General features: G+C 38.4%; 1 protein-coding gene across 5 annotated transcripts in view; it reads left to right on the top strand.

The window, feature by feature from the left end:
• LRP6 (LDL receptor related protein 6) overlaps positions 1-24,222 on the top strand; it is a 132,461-nt gene that overhangs the window by 53,665 nt on the left and 54,574 nt on the right. For all 5 annotated transcript variants that reach the window (XM_090147700.1, XM_031603192.2, XM_090147710.1 and 2 more), the window contains 3 exons: positions 1,456-1,653; positions 18,082-18,278; positions 19,011-19,142. In XM_090147700.1, coding sequence (XP_090003826.1) covers positions 1,456-1,653; positions 18,082-18,278; positions 19,011-19,142 — 527 coding nt within the window. The remainder of the gene's footprint in view (positions 1-1,455; positions 1,654-18,081; positions 18,279-19,010; positions 19,143-24,222) is intronic.

The following is a 24,222-nucleotide window of genomic DNA, read 5'->3' as shown; positions in this document are numbered from 1 at the left end:
ATTTTTTTTACTGCACAGCTTGACCAGGCGACTCGCTACTGTGCTACCTATCTGAAGATCATTTGGTTTTTTTCTTCTTCATGGAAGGAAAATGATTTCTCTATAGCACTCATTCATGACTGCGGCAGTCTCAAATGTTCTCTTTCTGTGCCCTGTGTTTAAGACAGGTATATTGCTCCATAAAGAATGACTCACTTGTATTAAATAGAACAATATTTGTTTTCATCAGCTGCATTTCTGTCCACAGATAGTCTGTTTGTTTTAATGCACAGCTGTAGACATGAATTAAGGGGAAAAAGATGACATGGAATTTCCTGACTTTTTTTTTTTTTAAATAAATCTTTGCCAAGAATAACTTCATCTGCAAATGTTTCTTAAATGTGTTGCACATTTGCTTTTCTTTAAAGGATGGGTGGCCAGGCCTCTTCACATGTGGGCACCATATAGTTGACATGTTGTTGTTGTGTGATGATCTGGGTTAGTTTAAAGCTTCAGATCTTTCCAAGTATGGGTTGTTTTGACTGAGCTAGGTTAGGGAACGCAGATACAGGCAGGTATGCCAGCAGATGACATAGGGTTAAGAAAAACAACTTAGGACAGTAGACTTTTGTCTGCCCAGCTGCAACAACATAACATAGCAAGCTTCGCTGACACACTTTGTCTAATCTGTTTATATTACAAATTGTTTTTGTTTAGTGTTGCATTATGTTAACAACTCAGAAGTAAACCAGTCTTCTACTACCTGCAGAAAAAGAAGGAATACTCTTCCTCCTCCATAGCATACAGTCTTAATGTAGTTTCCCTTGCTTAAGTTCAGTCTTATACACAACTAAATAAATTCCCTTCCCTCATAAGTTCCCAAGTAATGACCCTTACTCAATCTTGAAAGATTTTACAGTGCAGTGTCCATTCACTGCATGAAAACTATGCTTCTAAATGTGTTGACTTAGTTGCCTTTCTGTGAATTTCTCTGGGGGAAAAAAAAGAATGTGAGTTGGTCTTCCATCAAATCCACTTAACTGTTTATGTACATCTGCTAGATGTTGAGTATAAATCTTTCTTTGCCATGCCCCCCCATTGGTCTGACTCTTGTTAAAACAGATTATTTCATGATAGTCTGCAATATCCATCTTTTCTGTTTAATGTTGGTTATTGTCAAGATCTGTTGGATATCCCCAACTATCTTAGCTGACTTGAGGAAAGAAAGAGATGTTTGGAAGTACAGTGTGGCATAGTACTGTGGATTTGTCTTTTTTTCTCCTTCATTTTCTAAAGTGATAGGTTTTTTTTGTATTCCCAGATCATATGTACCTTACCCAGTAGAAGAGAGCTCCAGAAACACTGGCATTGTAGAATAGAGATAGCCTTCACCTTAATGAAAATTGTATTAAATGTTCCAATAGTAGATTTATATGTATGCTTTCTTTATTTTTTTTGTTTTTAAAATAATTATAGGTTCATGTATTGGACAGACTGGGGAGAAGTGCCAAAGATAGAACGTGCTGGGATGGATGGTTCAAGCCGCTCCATTATAGTCAACACGGACATTTATTGGCCAAATGGACTGACATTGGATTATGAAGAACAGAAACTTTATTGGGCAGATGCTAAACTGAATTTCATCCACAAATCAAATCTTGATGGAAGTCATCGGTAAGAAGTTTTCATTTGATCTATGTAATTCTGATTAAGCAATGTCTTTTAAGACAAGCACAACTTTATAAGCTCTGTTGCAAAGAATTGGCACGTTAATACTTGCTAAATTTTAAGCTGGCTAGTACTATCAGATGCTTTTATCCTTCCCCAGACTCCCCTTTCCAAAACCATGATGTTGAATGTGTGCTCCTCTTTGAGGCATCCTGTAACTCACTAGGTCTCATCTCAGAACTAGTTCCAAAAAGGAATTTGTGAGTGCTTTTCTTAATTAGGTAAGACTGTTAGCAGAAATTTCTGTTTTTCTTAAGTTTTCTATTTGGTCTCCTTTCCCTTTGTTACTGTGGCAGTCAGAAATGCAGAGAATAATATGAAAAAATAGATCATTATATACAAATCTTTTAGTTTCTTTAATCCTAGGAGTTGGGAAATACGTGGAAAACAATCTTTACAGAGACTATGCTAGAATGACTGGATTTTTTTTCCCTCTAATACTTCTGTAATTGTGATGTAATCCTTTCTGATCCAGTTATAGCTACTTCTTAATTAAAAATTCAACTGGTGCTTGATATATATACATTTATCCTTAGTTTGGGGTGTAACCCTCTTAATTACACAAGACCTATGTCAGTACTGTTCACATACACAAATGAATCACAGTTAGTTTTTGCCCAGATATCACGGGCATATGATATTTGAAATGATCCTTTACAAATTCTTGTGTTGCTTCAGCTGGTTTATCTAAACATTAAATAGCATTTCTGATGCTCTTCATTCTGACATTTTAGTGACTTCTTTTATGCAAACCTGCCACAAAAAAATTAGTCTGTCCAAAACCCTTTTGTTGGCAAGATAGGTGGTTTTTTGATAGGTTGACTGGTTTGTACAAACATAGGCAACATGCATGAAACATCCTCTGTGTTCATGTGGTATTTACGTTGAACTCTTATAGCACTTGAAAATTTGAAAATGTGTGTTGTTTTCTTCCTAACTTCTGCCTGTTAAGAGAACAAAAATTCATGCAGTAGTTTGGTAATTGTTTTTGATTAAACAAGGTAGCAGGAATTGGATGCAGTTTTAAATGTATGTGTACAGGTATAAATAGTTTAACCAGCTTTGTCAGTTCAAAACATAGAGATGTATGTGTATGGAAGATGTTGAAGGGATTGGGAGCACAGCTGGAGACTGGGATCCAGGCAGAAGGAGGAGAAAGGATCAGTTGAATAATTGGCTGCCTGGATAGTGTCATGCCAAAGGCTATGAGTTCTATGATCTAGGACACACCTCTGAGAAACCAGAAGTGTTGATGTGGGATAGGATGCAAATGACCAGGAGGGGCAAGAATATACTAGGAAGCAGGCTGGCTAGGCTCATCACCAGGACTTAAACTAGAGCTCTTGGGGGACAGAAAGCCAGAGAGCACTGTCACTTTAGGAAGAAGCAGGGAAAGACCTCAGATTTGTCCCAGAGGTTTATAGGAGGGCTCCTCTAGGAAGGCAGCCCCTCTGAAAGCCCAGCTGAAATGTCTCTATACCAGTGCACACAGCGTGGGAAATAAGCAGGAGGAGTTGGAAACTATGGTGCACTTGGAAAACTGTGATCTCATTGCTGTCGCAGAAACGTGGTGGGAAGATTCACATAACTGGAATACCAACATTGAGGGCTGTAAGCTTTTTTGAAGGGATAGGCAAGGTAGGAGGAGCGGGGGAGTTGCCCTCCAGGTTAAAAAGTAGATAGACTGTGAGGAGCTCCCTCTGAGATAGTCAGGAACAGGTTGAGAGCCTGTGGGTTAAGATTAGATATGGGGCCAACAAAGGGGACAGCTGGTATTTGGGGTCTACTGCAGGCCACCTTATCAAGGAGAGCCTGTTGACAAAGCCTTCTTGCTTCAGCTGCAAGAAGTATTATGCTTTCAGGCTCTCATCCTGATGAGAGACTTCAGTCAAGTAGATATCGGCTGGAAAAACAGCGTGGTGTGCTGAAAGCAATCCAGCAGATTCCTGAAGTCCATCAATGATAACTTTCCGGTTCAGGTATTGGACAGATCAACCAGAGGGGAAGTGTTGCTGGACCTGGTGCTCACCAGTGTGGAGGAGATCGTTAGAGACATTAAGATTGGAGGCAACCTGGGCTGCAGTGACCATGCCCTGATTGTATTCATCATCTTGAGGAATGTGGGCCTGGCAAAGAGTGGAGTCAAGACTCTGAACTTCAGAAGAGTGAACTTCAGGCTGTTTAAGGGAATTGTTCAATGAATCTCCTGGGAAGATGTCCTTAGAGACAAAGGAGTGGAGCAAAGCTGGTTATTCTTTAAGAATACCTTTCTAAGAGAGCAAGAGCTCTCCATCCCTCAGAATAAGAAAGCAGGAAAAGGAGATAAGAAACTGGCAATGCTTGGCAAGGACCTGCTGGTCAAACTGAGGGAAAAGAAGGCAGTGGAAACAAGTACGTGTCACCTGAGAAGAATACAGGAATGCTGTCTGGGTATGCAGAAGATGGGATCAGGAAAGCCAAAGTACAGATGGAACTGAGCAAGAGATGTGAAAAATATCAAGAAAGGATTCTACTGGTGCATTGGTCAGAAGAGAAAGGCCAAGCAGAATGAGAAGGGAGAACTGGTACAACAATATGGAGAAGGCTGAGGTCTCAATGAGTTCTTTGCCTCAGTCTTCACTGGCAACCAGGATTCTTATATTTCTCACATCCCTGAACCTCTTGGTGGGAACTGAGGGAACTCTCCCACACTGTAAGAGCAGAACAAGTTTGAGACCACCTCATGAGACTGAATGTCTATGGAGCCAGATGACATGCAGTCAAGGATCCTAAGAAAGCTGGCTGATGTGGTTGCTGAGCCACTCTCCATCATATTTGAAAAATAGTGACTGTCAGACAAAGTCACTGATGACTGGAAAAAGGGAAACATCACTTCCATTTATAAGAAAGGGATGAAAGATGACCCGGAGAACTACAGGCCAGTAAGCCTCATATCTGTGCCTAGGAAGATCATGGAACAGATCCTCCTGGAAGACATGCTAAGGCATGTGAGGGATGACCAGGTGCTCAAAGACCATCAGCATGTCTTCACCAAAGGAATGTTGTGCCTGACCAATCTAGTGGCTTCCTATGATAGACTGATGATACTGATGGACAAGGGGAAAGTAATTTATGTCACTTACCTGGACTTCTGCAAGGCCTTTGACATGGTCCCTCACCACAGCCTTATCTCTAAATTAGAGAGATATGGATGTGAAGGGTGGACTATTCGGTGGATAAGGAATTGGTTGGAAGGTCACAGCCAAAGGGTTGTGCTCTAGGTTCAGGAGGTGGGTGATGATGAGCAGTGTCTCCCACGGGTCAGTCTTGGATCTGGTATGCTTTAGCATCTTTATCAGTGACATAGATGATGGGATCGAGCGCATCCTCAGCAAGTTGTATGATGATACAAAGCTGAGTGATGCAGTCGATACAGCACAAGGAAGGGATGCCATCCAAAGGGACCTTGATAAACTCAAAAGGTGGGCCCATGTGAAGCAGATGAGGTTCAACAAACCCAAGTGCAAGGTGCTGGGGTAATTTCCAGATATGTGTATCAACTGGGAAAAGAACTCCTTGAGAGAACCTCTGCTGAGAAGGACTTAGGAGTCTTAGTAGATGAAAAACTCAACATGAACCAGCAGTGTGCACTTACAGCTCAGAAGGCTGGTGGTATCCTGGGCTGCATCAGAAAAGGGGTAGCCAGCAGGGACAGGGAGGTGATTATCCCTCTATACTCCACATTTATGTGGCAATACCTGGAATACTGCAGCCAGATCTGGGCCTCCCAGCACAAGAAAGATGTGAAGCTTTTGGAGAAGGTCCAGAGGAGGGGCACAAAGATGATCAAAGGACTGGAGCATGTCTCCTCTGAGAACAGGCTGAAGAAGCTGTGCTTGTTCAGTCTGGAGACAAGAAGGTCTCTGGGGGATATCATAACAGCCTTCCAATATTTAAAGAGAGCTTTTAAGCAGGAGAGGGTGGTGAGTGCTGGAACAGAGTGCCCAGAGAGGTTGTGGATGCCCTGCCCATAGAAGTGCTCAAGGCCAGAATAGATGGGGCCCCGGGCAACCTGATCTAGTGTTTGAGCTACTGTTTGGCAACCCTGCCCATGGCAGAAGGGTTAGAAGTAGGTGAACCTTGAGAACCCTTCCAATCCAAGCCATTCTATGATTCTATGTTTTGAAGTAGTCCTACATTTGTTATTTATCTAACAAGAAAGCACGTGATATTTTGTGGCATTACGATCTTTTAGATAGGAAAACAGTCATTTAAGGTTCCATGCAATTAAGAGAATGGGATAGAAATTGTCGTGTACAGTAATAACTTGAGACTGTTGTTGGGTTTTTTGTTTTTGTTTTTATTGTTTGTTTGTTTTAAATTGGTGCTGGTTAGCAGAAAGTTTTCAGAGTGTTCCAGGTAAAAATGGTTTGAGGCTAAAAACATAATGTGTATGTGATAAGAATGGAGTGATTATGAGACCAGACATGTATCAGAACTTAAAAAAAACTCATCTCAACTGAAATGATTGCATGTGGGGCTCAGGGTGACTGCCTGCCACGTGAAAAATTGCAGGCAAAATGTGAGTCCCTCACACAAATACAAAATACTCACAGTTGGTGCACAGACTAAATAAACAAAAATAAAACAAGTCAAATTCCAAACAGTAATAACAATAAGAAGAAAATATAACTCTAATATGACCATCTATATGATCACACCTGATCAAACCACATAAGATTATTAGGTGGCTTGTTTCCTTCTTGAGTCACCCTTTTTGTGCTCTCCTACTTAATGGGGAGTGAAACAACCATTTTATTACAACAACATGCTGCTGTAGTTTGGCTGATTCCCTTTCCAATAGTGTGTGCATATCAGGCACTGCAATAAATTGTACTGCTTTTGCTAGCACCTGCTGGAAAGCAATGCATGATGTAGAAATGATTTTTGAAATGGTAATTGTGTAAAAAGATTCCACTGATCAAAATTGACACCACCACCATCCAAATCTATATTTATGCTTTTCCCACAAAGCACAAACCTCCCTGTCTTATCTAGGGTCTCCAGTCTTTCCAGCTCCATAGCTACCTCGGTATTTCCTGCAGTCACTGCTGCATTTTCAGTCTTTTGCTTCAGACTTCTTTGTAGTTCTTCCTTCTCTGATAGCCTATCACACAACAGTGTAAATATGCTTTTGGTATTTTGTTTTTATTGTAAATGTCTTCGTTATGTTCCCTATCTTTGGCTAATCTTGAAGTGATTCTTTCTAAAAACAAGGGCATTAAGGTGCTGATCTTCCTTGGAATAAGGGGCTGCACAACCTTGTCTGTCTGCAGGAAGTTATATCTAATAGTTATGCCTCGTGACACAGCTGTAAAGTCACCTGGATCATTTACCTCACTCTGGAGTTAGTAAATAAATAATAAAGACCTGTATAGACAAGTAATTTAGATTTTAGATATACTAATTATTTTTTATGTATTCATTAAGAACAAAATAATTTGTCTAGTACTTAAATGTATTTTTTTTAACTGGTACCAATATTTATCAGTAATATTTCCTGGGATTTGAGAGAGAAGGAAAACATAGTCTTTAGAGAGGAAAGTGCATATGACTTCCCTTAAGTACTCAGAAGCACACACCATTTCTAACAGCATCTGTTTTTCCCTAGGCATCTGAGAAAGTTCTGAAGATTCAGAAAACTATCAACATCTGTATCCAGGCTTTTTTTTTTTTTTTTTTTTAATTATTCTTTGCAATTACATCATTGGGAAAAATGGAAGGAATTGCAGAAGTTAAGCTGTTCTACAATGAGTTTTTATGTGCTATTTTTTTCTCTGCTGTGGCCTCAGCCTCTGTCGATCTTGAGGAGGGAAGGAATAGAGATCTTCTGGGGCTGTTTAAAGTGATTCTATTTTGTGACATATTGCCTTTCAGTTACCCAATAAAAATTGCCCTTTTCAATATGGTATTTTACAATAGCTAATTCTGTATTTTGCCTCTTATCTCATTACTTTATTCAACTTTGTCAATAACTGATTATCTAACATCAAAAAGGATTTTTTCCACATCTGCCAACAAAACAGCTCTTGAGATCTTCCTTCTAAGTTTTATAAGAAGAAAAAAAAAAAACCAAAGCCAAAAACCAACACACGATACCCTTTCAATCTGTTCTCCTAGTTACCCTCACACCCCAGTGTTCATGGGAGAAAAAAGAATCTGCTTTTATAAGGATTTATATCTATCCCTCTACCACAATAGCAGTCCCTATAGTTTGTGTCTACGTGTTCCCTGTGCATATACATACATGCTTATTTTTACTCACTCCTTCTTTCCATCCCTCAAAACACCCATTACTCCCTGTATTGCTTCGCCCAGGCCTATCCCTTGCTTCCTGGCTGTGTCTCCTATGCACTCCTGCTGACAGCTGGACACAGTGCTCTTGGGCAGCTTATTTCAGCTCTTGCTGTGTTCGAGTGGGTTGAATATAATGGGTGAAGGTCCCTTGCATCTATACAGTCATCCAATCCATGTGTTAAGGAAAACTTTGTAAAAATTATATTAAAAAATAAACAAACAAAAAAAATTAGGTTTTTGAATCTCCATTTCCCAAAGGATTGACTAAGAGAAGCAAAACATATCGGATAGGAAGGTGGGGGAGATGTATGCTTAACAAACACACTCAGAATGATCACGATCTTATTTTCATACGAAGGGATCTCATAGTGGGACTAGGCCAGTTTTATTTCCCATCACCACCTTTAAAATATCTTTTTTAAGAGGGCTACCCTAAAGAGTCACTTCATTTAAGAATGAGGAATGACAGGAATACCATCACTTACTGTGTAGTCTAACTTGAAACATACATTTTGGTTTCCTAACTCATTTTAATTATTTTGAACTTCATTTTTAACTCATTATTCTAGCTGATGTTTCTGTTTTTATAAATGTTGTTTGTGTTGCTAGCAAAATTACTCCTGCATAAAACAGATTTTTTTTTTAATCTTTCTGAAGTTCTTTTTCTGTTTTACCTTCTGTCAGCATGTCAGGGAAAATATATTTCTGGAAGACGGAGCCATTGAAGAAATAAAAAAGACTATTGTTATTAAAAGACGCATAGTTTCATAAGATGTACAGTGTTCTGGATCTGACTAGATTTGGTAACTTAGCAAAGGAAGCAGATGAGTAGCGATAAGTTTCAAGTTGTTTGTAGTGTTGCTCAATGTGAAAGCTTCATGTAGAGCAGTGTAACATGAGTTTTAATTCCTTTTGTGGGAGTGGGAAAGTTACCAGTAAATAACATTGCTACATCAAAAAAGAATTTCAAACAGTTCAAAGAAAACTGCTTTTGTGATTTGGATAGTGAAAGAAAATGTGATATAAATAGGTAAGGATTTTAATTAGTGTCACTGAGATAAAGATAAGTATTGAGATTCAGACAGCTTTCTAATATTTGGAATGAGTGAAAGGGAAATATTCTTGACATACTTCTATACCTGAGAGAAATAACTTTTTTTGTCTTTTTATTCCTGTAGTCTGACTATCATGTCCCAACACCTCGCACTACATGAGAATTAACATTTAAAGATGTATGTGTCAGAGAAGGCCGTTTATATGCATGGATGCTTGGCTTCTAACATGCAAAGGTCTGGATAGTGGAAGAGCAAAGTAGGTAGGTGGTAGGAATTTGCAGGGGGATAAACAGAGTAGCCTGGATTCGTCGCCTCTTTGAATAGGACCTTGGTAATCTTTTGCTAGAGCCTGTGAGCTTCTGCATCAAAATGAAGAGGCACCATGACAGCGTTGGCATCAGCACTCAGCAAATGTGTGATAGGGTCATAAATTGATGAGGAAATCTGCACAGCAAATTTTACAGTGATCTGTGCTAGCCCTAGGACTTACTAACATGGCGACTCCAGGGACGAACTCAGAGCAAGGAGGAAGAACACAGAGGCTGATGACTAATGTTCTTGGTTTGCCAGCGAGAGAAAGGAGCGAGCAGTTTTTCATGTCAGAATGTAATTAAAAAATGAAAATGGTGCATACAGGAGATGTGGGGCTTTTTTTTTTTTTTTCTTTCTTTCTTTCTTTTTTTTTCCTGCTCTTGCCCTGCTCTTATCAGAGCGAACAGTTGCTTTTTGTGGGACTAATTAAACAAAACTGGATTGCAGATAGCTCTCCTGTGAGTAAAGTACCCAAGATAGGTTGGCCTGCGAAGGCAGCTCTTGAATTAATTTCTTTTCCTTTACCCTGCAGCAGCAGTTCTAATTAATAAGTTAACACATTACTGGCTGAAGGGAAATGCACTTACAAGGTCCCCCAGGAAGTGTTTGTGCTAATGAGATGGATTTTGAGGCCACTGTAAGAAAACATACTTACAAAAACTGTTAGAGGGCTGGGGAACTTTTGCAATGAGGTGAATGTTAATTTTGCACTCAAGCATTGATATTTTTTTCCTGCTTTTACGCATCAGATCAAATTGTCTGCCAGATGATTAGTTGCAAATTTGATGAAAAGCTGAGAACATTGTGTCCCTGAATTTAGAAGGATTTCTTTTTTGTTGTGTATAATGTGTGCAGTATATGACATTATGTGCAGGGAATAAAATACTGTGCTTTGTCTATATCTTTATGTATATTTCTGTGAGACAGAAGTGTTTAATACTTTCAGTCATCGAGGAGAAATCAGTCTATGGTGATAAGTCTGTCTGTTTCAATACCTCATCACTGCAGGACAGTGCAGAAGACAAACAGTGCTCTAATTAAAGCTGCTAGAGAAGCCTGCCTAAGCAGAAGTAATTAAATTATTTGGAAACAGTGAAAGGGTGAATTTCTTGGTTCTTCCTCAAGGCACTTTTGAAATAAAATACTGGGAAGATGGAGCTTCAAAATGTCTGTTGCTGGCTGGTGTGCATGTAGGGATAGGTTACATGTGTGCTGTATGTAGCTGGAGTCACTATGTCATGGGTCTGCATATTTGTAGACACTTAATAAAAATACATAGTGCAAGGGGATTAGAAACAGTTCATCAGTGCTGCTCCTAAGACAGGACGGTGCATGCAGTGTTAGCTAAGGATCACAGCAGCTGCAGGCTTATGCAGCCCATATAGCACCTTGCAGCCAGTGGATCTACCCACACACTGTCTCCCAGACTCCATCACCTCATCCTGCAGCTTTCCAGTTTCCTTTACTCCTGCTGAGGCCTTTAAACTACATAGCATGTCATGATGGTGTTTGACTGAAAAATGACTCACACAATTGAGTCAACCACAGTCTTACTTCTGATTGACTTTAAGGACAAGTGGGGTTTGAAGCTAGGCTTGTTATTTGCTGTGAGTGTGGCAATTGCAGCTTAAAGAAGTGGCAAAAGAGAAAGTATTTTGGTTTTAAAAGATATTTTTGTACCCCACAAGTAATGTTTTCTGTCCATTTTCTTAGGTAATGAGAACCAGGCTTGTATTCTAGTAGGAATATTTGAGCAAGGATTCAAGTTGAAATTCTAGTTTAATTTTCCAAGTTTGTTTTTGTTTAGTTGGTAGAAGAGGAAACCTTGTACTTCTAAGGAAATTGGATTTTCCTGCCCTGCCTTGTGGCAGCTGTGGTGTTGGGCTGTTCATTTCTCTGTTGGGTGTTCATCCTGCCTCACCTGACAGTGTGCAGGATTCATCCTCCGAGCACTTTGGTTGCTTGCTATTATTTCCCATTTTTAAGAATGATAGCTTTGTAATTCTTGGGATTTCCTGAATGCTATGGTGTTAAGTGTACTCTAGATGGAGAGAAACATTTTCTGCAGAACATTATAATTTGCAGCATGCAAACATATCCATAATATGCTTTCTTTTAATATATAATGAATGTTAAAAGCAAGGTTTAGAAAGCAAGCCTTTCTTTATAATTCTCTATGAAGAAAGGTAGGATGAAAATTCCAACGTAACAGCTTTTTTTTTTTTCTAATAAGAATGTAGCCCACAGGTACTTTTAATTAAAAATTGATCTGGTATAGTGTAAGAAGAAAAATAAATGAAAATTTAATAAATGCTGATATGAGCATCTCTGAAAAGCTTTTTCAACAATATGTAGGTTAATATATAAGCTTTTACCCGTAGACTGTTTAAAGTTCCAGCTTTTCATATTGTATTTCTATTGAACATCAATATGGTAAACATAATGAGAAAAAATTTGTTAGATATAGTTTTTCCTTATTTTCAGAAATTTAGTGTTCAACACATATGTAAGTGCCAGCAAGGATATGTCCTGTCTAAATAAAACTGGCATAAGAAAACTCAGTGGGAAAGTTAAACAGTACTAATGCTTCCTCTGCTCATTTTACTGCTATTAGGACATCATATTTTGAGCCACAAATGAAAACTTAAGTGTTTGCTTAATATTATGCTCCTGTCCCAGTTCTTCGCTGCTTATAACTCTAATCTTCAGTAATTATAGGGATTGCATAGTACATTTCATTAATGTATTTCTTAATTTTGCAGATGTAATTAATCTGTTGCAAATCTTTTAGCAAACAGTATGGAAGTATACCTGTGTTAGTAATGTATTTGATCCTTGTTTATTTCCCCCATTCAGTGATTCTCTGATAGCCTGAAAAGCAGTTACTGGCATTAATTCTTCAGGTTACTGAAATGGGGATGTTTAGGTAACATGTGGAGTGGAGGAAACGTGTATGTATGTATATATAAATATATGTTGTTAAACGAGACATGGAAAATGTGTGTATAGAAATATAAATATTTATGTTAGTGCACTTATGCATATATTTAAGGGGTAATTTTTATATTTGCTTGCATTTTCCATTTAAGCGTCTCACTGTACTTTGCTGTTGGAGAATTGGATTAGTTTTTATGAAATTAAAGCATCTCAGATGAGTGGAAATTCTCAAACAAACTTCAGGCATTTCTGCTCTTTTTGAATAGCCCATTTGGTATGCTGGCCGATCATTGTCTCACTCTTTAGCATTGAGAATATAGCAGAAAGGTGAACTGCCTTAATATTTTCTAGTCTTCCCAGTTGTATTTGAAATTGGATTGCAAAGAGTCATATAGCAATAGATTTTGTTCTCTGTCTGATAGCTGAGGAGATGGAAATAGGTATGGGATCCTCTAGAGAGAAACTTGAGAAATGGATTCAAACATAAATGTGAAAATTCTTGCTCCCTGCCACGAAGATTAAGTGCAGATAGCCTCAGAGGTGAACAGAAAGGAATGCAGGTGGACTGCACGTGACTTCTGTGCATATCTGTGTCTGTCACTAAAACCGCACTGAGCAACACTGTAATAAACATCAATATTTGTATACAGTGTTGGACAGTGGACTCTAGATCTGGAGATGTGCAGATTTTCAAATATGTGGTCTTAGGAGTAGATATTTTTTCCTCTTTCAGTTCACAAGAGCTTCATTGTACTGTGAATTAGATCAATAACAACTTTATGACAAAATGTTTTTTCTTAGCTGGCAGTTATTTTAGCATAATGTTAATCCCGAATATTGAATGTATTTTCTCAGTTGCATTAGATCCAGTATAGAGATGATTTTCGTTACTGTTGAGCTGTGATGCTAATGGTTTTGAGAAGTCAGGCCAGGATGATTAGAGTACCCCAGGTGTTCTGCAGTTATCTTGATCAGGTTTTGAAGTTAGATGACTGCAATGTACTACAATTGGAAGAATTTGCTTATTGAAATGTATTTTCTTGTTTTCTTTTGTTTGTTTGTTTGTTTTTATAGATATACAACAGCTACAACTACATTTGCTATCATTCTTAGATTTAAACTGTTTTCTGTAAAAACTTAGGGGGAAAATTCACAATTCTGATGACGCTTTGTAATATATTGATTTTTGATGATTTTCTTTTGGTGTGAATGATCCTTAAATTTTATAGCTATAATCAAACTTTCAATTTGAATTCTACTATTAGTTCCAAAAAAATAGAAAAGGGAGTGGGGTGATCTGAGGAAATTCTGGTTTTGACAAAGGGTATAAATTTGAAGTCTCTATTTCAAATAATTGTATTACTTGTATGAAATGCACGTTATCCTGAAGCGGAAGCTTTTTGTCATTGTTGTAACGCTGCATAGATGGTCTGAATTTTCTTGTATTTGTTCCATTTGAGAGTTCAGTAGCGCATTTTGTAATTTCTGTTTATTGTTTATTATTTGTTTTCTTTCTCATAAACTTTATCAAATATTTCACAGGTCTCTTTAATAGAGTAAGAATAGAACAAAGGTGAATGTATTTAATTTGGTTCTGTATTTTCTTCAGGCAATAGAAAAGTCTTTAGTATAACAGGTGTTTATTTTATTTGCAATTCTGATTTCTGCAGTGATGCTATAAATAGTTGTATTTAGGAAATCATGATCTACAATACATATGGAATTTAATTTCTGTGCAAGCATCTTGCCTTCTTTCTTTTCTCTCCCCAGCTTCCTTTTCACAAAGTAATAGATATTGAAAGGGACCTTTGGAGGTCATCTAGCCAATCCCTCCTTCTAAAGCAGGTTCTCCAGAGTAGGTTGCACAGTGAAAAGGGTGCAGACAGGTTTTGAATATCTCCAGAGGAGACTCCACAACTTCTCTGGGCAACTTGTTCCAAGCTCAAAGTACCCTCAAAGTATAAAATTTTTTTTATCATGTTCATATGAAACTTCCTGTGTTCCATTTTGTGTTCTTTGTCCTGTTGCTAGGCATCACTGAAGAGAGCTCCATCTACTTGACACCCTCTCTTCAGGTATTTATAAAAGTTGAAGAATCTTCTCCAGGCTGAACAGTCCCAGGTCTCTCAGTCTTTCTTCATGAGGGAGATGCTCCAGGCCCCTGTTCATCTTTGTAGGCCTTTGTTGGACTCTCTCCACTAATTCCCTATCTTTCTTGAACAGAGGAGCCCAGAACTGAGCACAGTACTCCTGGCTTCACCAGGGCAGAGTAGAAGGGGAGAAGAACTTCCCTTGACCGGTTGGCCATGAGGTTCTTTTTAATACACTCTAGGGTACCATTGGCATTTTAGCCATGAGGGCATGCTGCTGGCTCATGGTCAACCAGTCATCCATGAGAACTCCCAGGTCCTTCTCCCAGGAGCTTTTTTCCTGGATATCAACCTGTACTGATGCATTCTTCTTCTGCATTTCCTTCCCACCCAACTAAACTGACTAGAAATTGTGACATTTTAAATGTCAATCTCCGTCAAAATTTTTAAGGCAAATTTGTGTAATTCTATCTCTGGCCCAGGGAAGATTATTAAAGTTACTTACTTTAGTACCATCTAATATGCAGCCAATTTGCATACTGTTGAAGCCCTAGAGATATCCTCTGAGCTCATAACATTACTTCTCATCTCTCACTTTCTCCTCATCTCTGGTGTCTCTCATTATCACAGCCAACAGGACAAGTGCAGCAGTTTGAAGAAGCTGAAGAGCTTAGTGAAGGATAATGAAACACTGTGCTTTTTTGCTTTTGTGTCACTCACTGAAATCAGGCCTGAGCTGAAACATAAAGTCTGAAGGTGTGCCAGCACAGAGCTGTCAGGTTGTTGTGGCCCAGTTACACCCGCAGTGCCTCAGCTGCTAGGTTGGCCAGTGTCTTCATTAGTGATGCCAAAACCACGGAGACCTGGCTGATCTTTGACCCCAGATGGGTGCTTGTGCTGGTGAATATCAGCAGTATGCAGCAATCAGATGCTACAGGTGACATTCTTTTCCTGTTTGTGCACTCAGGTTTATAACACCAAGACAGAGGTCCTTTCTCCTTTCCTTAACCACCAGAAACAAAGCTTTGCAAATCATAATGCAGGCCATGGTAGAGTGCAATTTCTTCACAGCAGCTGTAGGAAGGACTTTCCTTGCTCTCTTCTCTAGCCCTGTCGTTAGCTCCTTGTCTCTCCAGCTGTTTTCCCTCTTCTCCACATCCTGGATAGTCTGTGGAGCCATCACAACGGGGAGGGCCTACAGAGCACAAACCAGCTTCCCATTCCTTGCTGATACCTACGTGGCGTGCCTGCTTCTCAGCAGACCACTTGTGGCAGTTGTGTTTGTTCAGAGGCAAAAAAAACACTTCTGATTTTCTTAATAGGAAGTAAGCTATCACCTTGTAAAGGCTTGATGGAAACTGTGTATACTGTGTATGTGGGTAACGTATTAGTAGTAAAGCTCATCTTAATTAAATGTGAGTAATATGTGCTATTGTATTCAGGCCCAAAGACATTTTTATGTGACAGTTCCTTTTAGTTACTAACAAAAATGTCACATGTGATTGCTTCAAGGCAGTGCCACCAGCTGTCTGCAACTCCTGAATCTCACTAGACCAGGGCTGATTTAAATAATATTGACAGCTTACCTTATGCATTGCTACACGGACGGATAGTTGTCCAAAAGTTAGGCACATCTAGCAGCATTTATTGCAGTCAAAGATTGATTCTTACTAGAAACTGATGGGTAATAATCACATCTGAATATCTCAAAATTTTGGAATGAATAGCAAGGTATGACTCAAAAAACTGTGGCTTCTCTTGTCTGTGAAATGTTGTCTTTGGTGAAGGCTTGGTCATTAGAGGGTTGGTCCAGAGCTGTGGACCTTTATTGCATCTATTCCAGGTGACAGTCATCATAAAGACTTAGATAGTCACCAGACCTGCTCTAAAGTGAAATTATTCAAATTTGAAGACATTTAGAGTTTGGGGTGGGGTTGGTAAAAATGTTTATTGAATTTGAATGCCTTTATTCTTGGTGCAGGAGTATGCTTTGTCACTGTTTGGCAGGTAGATTTCAGCTGTAAATTATATTACAATTGTCTTTTGTAAGATGCTTATTTTGTGCATTTAATTAGGAGCAAATATATACCTGACTCCAGACAGAGATAAGAAATAAAAGATATGTCCTACTTTCTAGTCTGAAATATCATCTGAAATATTGCTTGGTGTAGAATTGGAACACTGGAGTGACAAGTAATGGAATGCATGTGTTTTTCTCAAGAGTGAAAAAAAATAGAAACCTTAAAGATAATGCATCTTTTTGCAGTAGCTAAGGTGAAAGAGCTGAAATGACTGCAGTCTCTTTGTACTTGGAATCATTGGCAGATTATACCTTCAAGTTTCCTGCTTTAATATACTCTTCTGTTATATTTTAGCAGAAAATAGTTGGAAAATAAGACTATTTTTGTCCTCTACTAAACTAGTTCTTCGTGGCAGAAAAGATGTAGATAATGTGTGGCTGTTCTCTCAGTAAATATACAGATAATGACCTTCTTCCCTGCAAGAAGAAAATTGGGAGGATGGTGATCATAGTATGCTCAATACTTGAAGAAGTATTAGAGGTATGTGTCTGTCCCTTAGGGTTTTAGTCCACGAGATAGATGGCTGGATCCATTCAGTGGGAACTCGTGTATGTGTGAATGCCTGTGCATCCTCACTATTAAGAAGAAGGATGTTGGAAGAAGCATTTGTCTAAGTGGTACTTGTGTGACCCTGCTTTGAGTAGGATGTTGGTCCAGATATTCTCTAGTGTCCTTTCTATCCTCAGTCTTTCTATGATTCTCAATAATAATTAAAAAAAAACTACCGTGTGAGAATCGAGCTTCTTAATTCCCATTCTGAGGAACTTGGGTATAGATAATTAGTTTCTTCATCACAAGATCCTGGAAAACTGTCTTCAGCAACATTTATGCTGCATTTTTGTGATGGCTAGTGAGCATGTGTGTGTATATCTATGTAAAATATATAGATACACTCTTTAATTTTGTTTATGAACTTAGAGACAGGCAGTGACCCACTTTTCCTCAGAAATGATACCATTACTATGGCAAAAGATCAGTAGAACTCTGTTTAATAGCACTACTTGTAATAAAAACAATAGCTTAATTATAATGAATCATGAAAAGTTACATTCAGGATTTCTTCATAGTGAAACTATTTGTCAAGATAATTAATGGAAAAAATATGGAAGAGATTAATGGACAGCTAATTGACTAAACACTGTCTCAGTTCAAAATCTGCCAAGGCTGGCAGTGATAGATTTGGTGTATCAACAAATTGCAGTCAGATTTGCATAAAACCAGCTGGTGTTCTCTTCCTTTGCGCATGGCAATTTATAGCCCCGCAGGTATAAGGAGTTAAAAGAGTGATAAGAAATAGCCACTGACAACCTAGGCAGGGCTTTCAATTAGTGTTCTCTTTGACTTAGTATGAGAAGGCAGCTAGAAAATAGGACTCTTGTATTATTTCCCCACATCATTCCTTACATTGGGTATGCTATATTTGTATCTGCAAAAGAAGAGAAAGAGAAAAGTTTTGATAAATCATATTTACACTGTAACCTTCTCTTCATAAAAGCTGTGTTTGAGCAAAGCTGTAATATGAACTGTATTTAAGCATTCGTTTTCTTCCTTGTACTCTATTAGGCAAGCAGTGGTTAAAGGCTCCCTTCCACATCCTTTTGCTTTGACGCTGTTTGGGGACACATTGTACTGGACAGACTGGAACACGCATTCCATCTTGGCCTGCAGCAAGTACTCTGGGGAGGACCTGCGTGAAATACATTCCAACATCTTCTCACCCATGGATATCCATGCTTTCAGCCAGAAGAGGCAGCCAAATGGTAAGTTGTCTTGCTTTATACTTTAAATGCAAGTTGAAACTGATTTGCAAACATCTTAACTACTCCTTCTGTATGGTAGCAAGTGGCTTTACTTGTATCGCAATGCAATTTCTCTAATGCAGACACTGGGGGGGAAAAAAACAGAGAAGCCAAATATTCTCTACATTGTTTTATATTTTTTTTAATGTGAAAAATATTCTCTTGCTTTTACTCTGACAGATACATTTATGCTATTCTCATATTCCTTTTTCTCTTTAATGTGCCCTAACCTTATGTAGCATGGTATTCTTATTTTTTTCCAAGTAGTATTTCCTAAATGAAAAGCAGTGTTAATTTTGCAACTCTGCGTAATAACAACTGTCTTAACCATTGTGTTAATTTACTGTGTTTGCATTTTTTTTTAATATATATGCAACTTACTATACAGTCAGCACCAACACGTTGAATAGTTTGTGAAAATGAGAAGAGGAGAGATGAAACAAAGCTCTTGTTTAGAGCTAAATGCTACTTCCTCAAGAAAGGAAATATTCAACATCCGTGCACTTTCGTACCATAAATACTCCACTACTCAACACTTGGAATTAATTTTTACTTGTTCTGTGTATATCATTTCCTTCTTTAATCTGTGTTGCTGCCACCGATTCCACCACTCAAACACCGTATGTGTCTTGACACATGAGATGAGGTCATTCATTATCAGAAGCATTAATCTGTGTGATTTATGTTTAACAGCTACAAACCCATGTGGAATTAATAACGGTGGCTGCTCCCACTTATGTCTGATGTCTCCTACCAAGCCCTCTTATCAGTGTGCATGTCCCACTGGTGTGAAACTTCTTGAGAATGGAAAGACCTGCAAAGATGGTAGGCTTTATTTTTAAAAATCCTTTTAGGTTAAGCACAAAATAATTTGTTGAAGGGAAAAGGGGTTCTTCTAGCTTCACTATATAATGCACGTTAAGGGTGGCAAATTGTGGAAAAATCTACGCTTTTGCAGTACAAATAAAAGTGATTGGAAAAATGCCCTCTACTTTTCAAAGAGAAAATAGTCTCATAGCTGAAGAACAGTTTATCTTAAGTCATAAAATTTAGTTGATAATTCTGTCTCTGTCACTAATTCCCTGAAAGTTTTTTGTGTTCTATTGTTCCCTTTTCTTAGAGAAAATATAAACATTCTCTGTTGTCTTTAAATTGTTTCTAATGTTATTTTTCATGCATTAATATTTGTCTAATAGGATTGTACGAGTAAAACATTTACTTTTTGAGATCTGATTTCCATTTATACACATATGCATCTGGTATTTCTTTCTGTTCCCATGTATAAGGTTAGACACACACATCTGTCTATAGGAACTGAACAGAAAGGTGTGTTTTTAGAGATGTTAGAAGAATTTCAACTTTAAAACCCTAGATATAGAATCATATCATAGAATCATAAAACGCCCTAGGTTGAAAAGGACCACAATGATCATGTAGTTTCAACCCCCCTGCTACATGCAGGGTCACCAACCACCAGACAAGAGCCACATCCAGCCTGGCCTTGAATGCCTCCAGGGATGGGGCATCCACAACCCCCTTGGGCAACCTGTTCCAGTGCGTCACCACCCTCTCTGTGAAAAACTTCCTCCTGATATCTAACCTAGACCTCCTCACCCAAGGCTGCTTATGGTGTTTCACTGTGATCTGATATATGATTTCAATTCATTTTATTTTATACGGATGGGTTTTGTGACATTGTGCTGTGACTGCTGTAATACATTAACATTATCAAAATAAACACTGGGAGATTAATTAGCTCTCATAAATAACCATCATTATGCAGGCCTCTTTATGAAAAATGTACAGCAGAGCAGAAAGATACAGTAGAATTTACTGTAAAAGCACTAAAAAATTGTATACAGAAATAATTCATTAAATTTTCATTTAATATTTTAAAAATTCTTAAGCTTGTTCACTACCGTTCAGTGTTTTCTTTAATTTCATGCTATTTCATGCTCCTGTTGATTATTTTTCTGTGGCTATTTGTGACTGTGTGAACCTTATTAAAATAAATTGCTGCTTTTATGTGAAAAATTCAAAAGCATCTCCCAATTTAGCCTTGTAAGATTATTGTAAGAACTTAACACTACATGCACAAGATGTTTTTCTCCCGTTTCTGCCAGTATAAGGAACAAGCTTTAATAGTAAAGCTCTGGATTGGTTAAATTCAGTCAGAATGTACTTAAAAAATAAACAACAGCAACAACAAAAACTTGATATGCATAAACTCTTGATATGGACAAACTATTTTGTGGAAGCAGATAGCTAGAGCAATTGTTTACCAATACATATTTCCAAGAGCAGAACTGTGTGAAAATTCCACATGGGGGATGGGGAATTGTGAAGGTTTAGTCACCTAACACCTAGCTAGTAGTGTTAGAAGGACTAAGGACAATTGTAGTAACAAGTCCTGGAGAGAGAAATGTTTTTCTTTTGACCCCCTGCTGATAGGAAATGGGGATTTTGGGGAAGTTTTTTGGGACAAAAGGTTTTTTGAGGGATGACTTTTGGGAGAAAAAAAACAGCCCTACAGAATGCTTTGAACTTCTCATATAGTAATATTCATAGAATCATAGAATGCCTTGGGTTGGAAGGGACTCAAGGATCATCAAGCTCCAACCCCCCTGCCACAGGCAGGTCCACCAACCTCCATGTCTAATTCTAGACCAGGCTGCCCAGGGCACCAGCCAGCCTGGCTTTGAATATCATCAGCTTACTTTCTCAGCTATTCCTTACGTCTCAGAACACAAGGCTGTTGGCTTTTTCTCCTACTCCCTGAAAATATGATAAGGCAAATTATTTGTTCTCATTCAGCCATAAAGTATACTTGGCTTGCAAAACACAGCTCCTATTTTACCAGAAATGTTGTTAAGCAGATTACTGAGACATTGAGGTATTACAACTTGCTGTCTGTCCCTATACAAAAAGCATCACAAAACAGCAATTATCATATGCTTATCAACGTGATGTTGTATTTTTAACAACCACTCTGCTGTTGCATATTTTTTTTCCAAAAAAAAAATCACTCACTGTTCATTTTTAAGAAGGAAAATGTGTGGGGGAGTGAAAATTGAGCCTGCACTTACTCAGCTCAGTGAGTGCTCTATTCCATTGCTTACTAGAGTTAGAACCAAATTAGCCCACATGCAAGAGAAACAACCTGCTACAGCTATGCATCAGATCCATTGGTTTCACTTAACTGACAATTTTGCACAGATCCAACTTCTACGAAGAGTATAAGGGCTAAGGGAGTCCTGGAGGCTTGCTGCTTGTTGTGTTGTGTTTCAGCATTTAGAGCTATGTGTGCCCAAAAATAATTTAAAAATTTTTGATCATTTTCTCACTCTCGAGAGAGTATGCTTTCTTCTCATTGAAGAAAGGTGTAGGAAGCAGATCTAGGGCTTTTCTGGGTGACCTGTAACTTGCCAGAGCTCTTCAAGTCAGGGTTTCACTGTGATTTCTACTCACAGTTGCAAAGGCTGCAATGACTGATTTGGGGAAGGGAAGAAGGAATGGTGTGTAAGCAGAGCTAGCCTAGCCACAGTCCACATTTTGCTTGTAAATCGCCAGTGTTTGCATTGACTTCCTTTCTTAGGCTGCTTAATGATACCAGTAAACAAAATGTATTTTCTCTTTTTTGTGTATACTTTTTAAATTCATGTGAAAAGTAGTACGTGTTGAGGAGAAACAGCAGTGTGCTTATGGTTTCTTGCTGTTGGTTTTTGTGTTGTTTTTTTTTCTCTCTTTGTACTTACTTGTTTATTGCAGGTGCTGTGAAAGTGGAGCTGAACCCTCAGAATGGAATATTTTTACCTCAGTTCCTCAGATTGTTTCAGTACATATCTACTGTGCTGAAACACTGAATGACTAATTACAGCTCATCTTGAAATTAGAACGTTAGAACTGTGGAGGAAGAAAGAGGAATGACAGGTTAAAAAAAAAAAAAAGTGAAAGTGAGGCTAAGGCAAATTAATTTCTCGAAGACAGTTTTGTCTCCAAACAGTAAGCAAAAATCAGGATAGTTACTAAACTAAATTGTTTCATGCTGCAAGGAGCCTCTTTGAGAATCGAACTCGTTAACAGTGTCAATGAGTACTGGCTGGGATCTGCAGGAATTTGATGACTAAATTTTGAGTGCCTGTTTGTGCTGTTTGCAGTGGTTTGGCTTTGACAGATGATCCTTGCAGCCAAAGGTGAGGCTGGCTGACCCTCCTTGAGCAGTTTCCATGACAACCTCGCATTTTTGAATAATGTTGGTTTATAGGAAATCTTTTCCTCCCTCTTCTTTCCCTTCAGTGTTGGTTTCTTGGCTTTTTGTCTTATATTTTTCCATTACACCCTAGGGTAATTTTACTGTTTTTGTGAGAGTTCTGGACGATAAATCCTTACCCTCTGCTTATAAACACTTTTCCATCGTATTTCAGAAAAGAGTGATGATTGGAAATAAAATCAGCTATTTTACCAACAACTGATAATGCTGATAATAAAAATATATGCAGCAACGATAATAGAAAAGTCTTAACTGAGATGTGGGCTTGCAGCAGACAGATCTCCTATTTTCTATGTGAGCATTTGAAAATCTTTATCCCTCAAGATGGGAGGAAGAACATCTAGTTGTCATGGCCACCTCTTCCTCTGTCAGTAATGTCCAGAGAATACAGTCTCTTCTGAGCACACAGTAGGGTACTCTTACCTATGCTGGTATTGTGTTCATAGTCATTTAGCTTGTTCTTCTGTATTCACATCTTTATAGAATAGAACCGTTCAGTTGGAATATTCCTACAAAGACCATCAAGTCTGACTGCCTGACCACTTTAGGGCTCATTAAAAGCGCACTAATGCACATTAATGAGTGCATTATGCAAATGCCTCTTAAACTGACACGCATGGGGCATCAACCACCTCTCCAGGAAACCTGTCCCCGTGTCTGACCACTCATGATAAAGAATTTTTCGCAGTTTCACCCTCTGCTGATGCAGCTCTGTGCCATTTCTGAACTGCCATTGGTGAGCAGCAGCAGAACCCAGCACCTCCTTCTGCTTTCCCTCCTGTTAGGACATAACTGAGATTTCTCTTCTGCAGTATTACAGGCACCACTGTTCTTCTCACTTTGGTATCCTATATTTAAATGACCTGTTCAATAGTCATTTTAATTTAAATAAATAAATAGGTTTAGCTTCCAAGTCTGTCATTGAAATTATACTCATATTAGTGCCTGAAGACTTCTCTGTCCCTGTGCTACTTTGCCTGTGGTGAATTTCATTCTCACCAATTCAGATCTATTGTTTGTGCTGAAGAAAAAAGGCTAGGACTAATGTAATGCACCATCCATGAGCTTGTAATTCCAGCTTTCAAACTATTTAATAAAAGTAGGCTAAATCTGGAATCTGGAGTAAAGCTATTATGCCCATATTTAGATGCCTTAAGTAAGGGGCTTGTTTTTAGAAAAACTGCTAACTGTCCTGAATACCTCCTGACTTGTGGCACTTCAATAAGAAGTGGAATGGGCTGTAAAAGATGTGTGTGCTTGGGTGTTTGTTTTTTTTGTTGTTGTTGTTTGGTTGTTATTTTAGGTTTTTTTTGTGTTAAATAATTTCTGGGTTGTTAAGATCACTTAGGACTGATTGAAAGATCAGTAAAGGGGGTAAGCAAAAGGGTCTGACTTTGAGTATGGTAGAGATATATGCAAGAGGCAGAGTGAAGTATGGAGATCTTACTGTCACATTTCAGCTTTTGCATCATAACTGCACTTTGGAGTAGAGATGAACAAAACTGATCAATTCTGTTGTGTTCTTTCAGCTTTGACTACCTTAAGCAGTCTTCTGACTGGTTCTTACCAGTGCCAAACTTTTTTGCAGCTGGTGCTTTGCACAAGTTCAAATTGTTTTATGAATTGTTTTAGTTC

The sequence above is a fragment of the Phasianus colchicus genome, chromosome 1, assembly GCF_987193195.1.
Source record: "Phasianus colchicus chromosome 1, bPhaCol1.hap1.1, whole genome shotgun sequence".
NCBI classification, from domain to species: domain Eukaryota; kingdom Metazoa; phylum Chordata; class Aves; order Galliformes; family Phasianidae; genus Phasianus; species Phasianus colchicus.
This window is presented reverse-complemented; position numbering and strand designations above follow the sequence as displayed.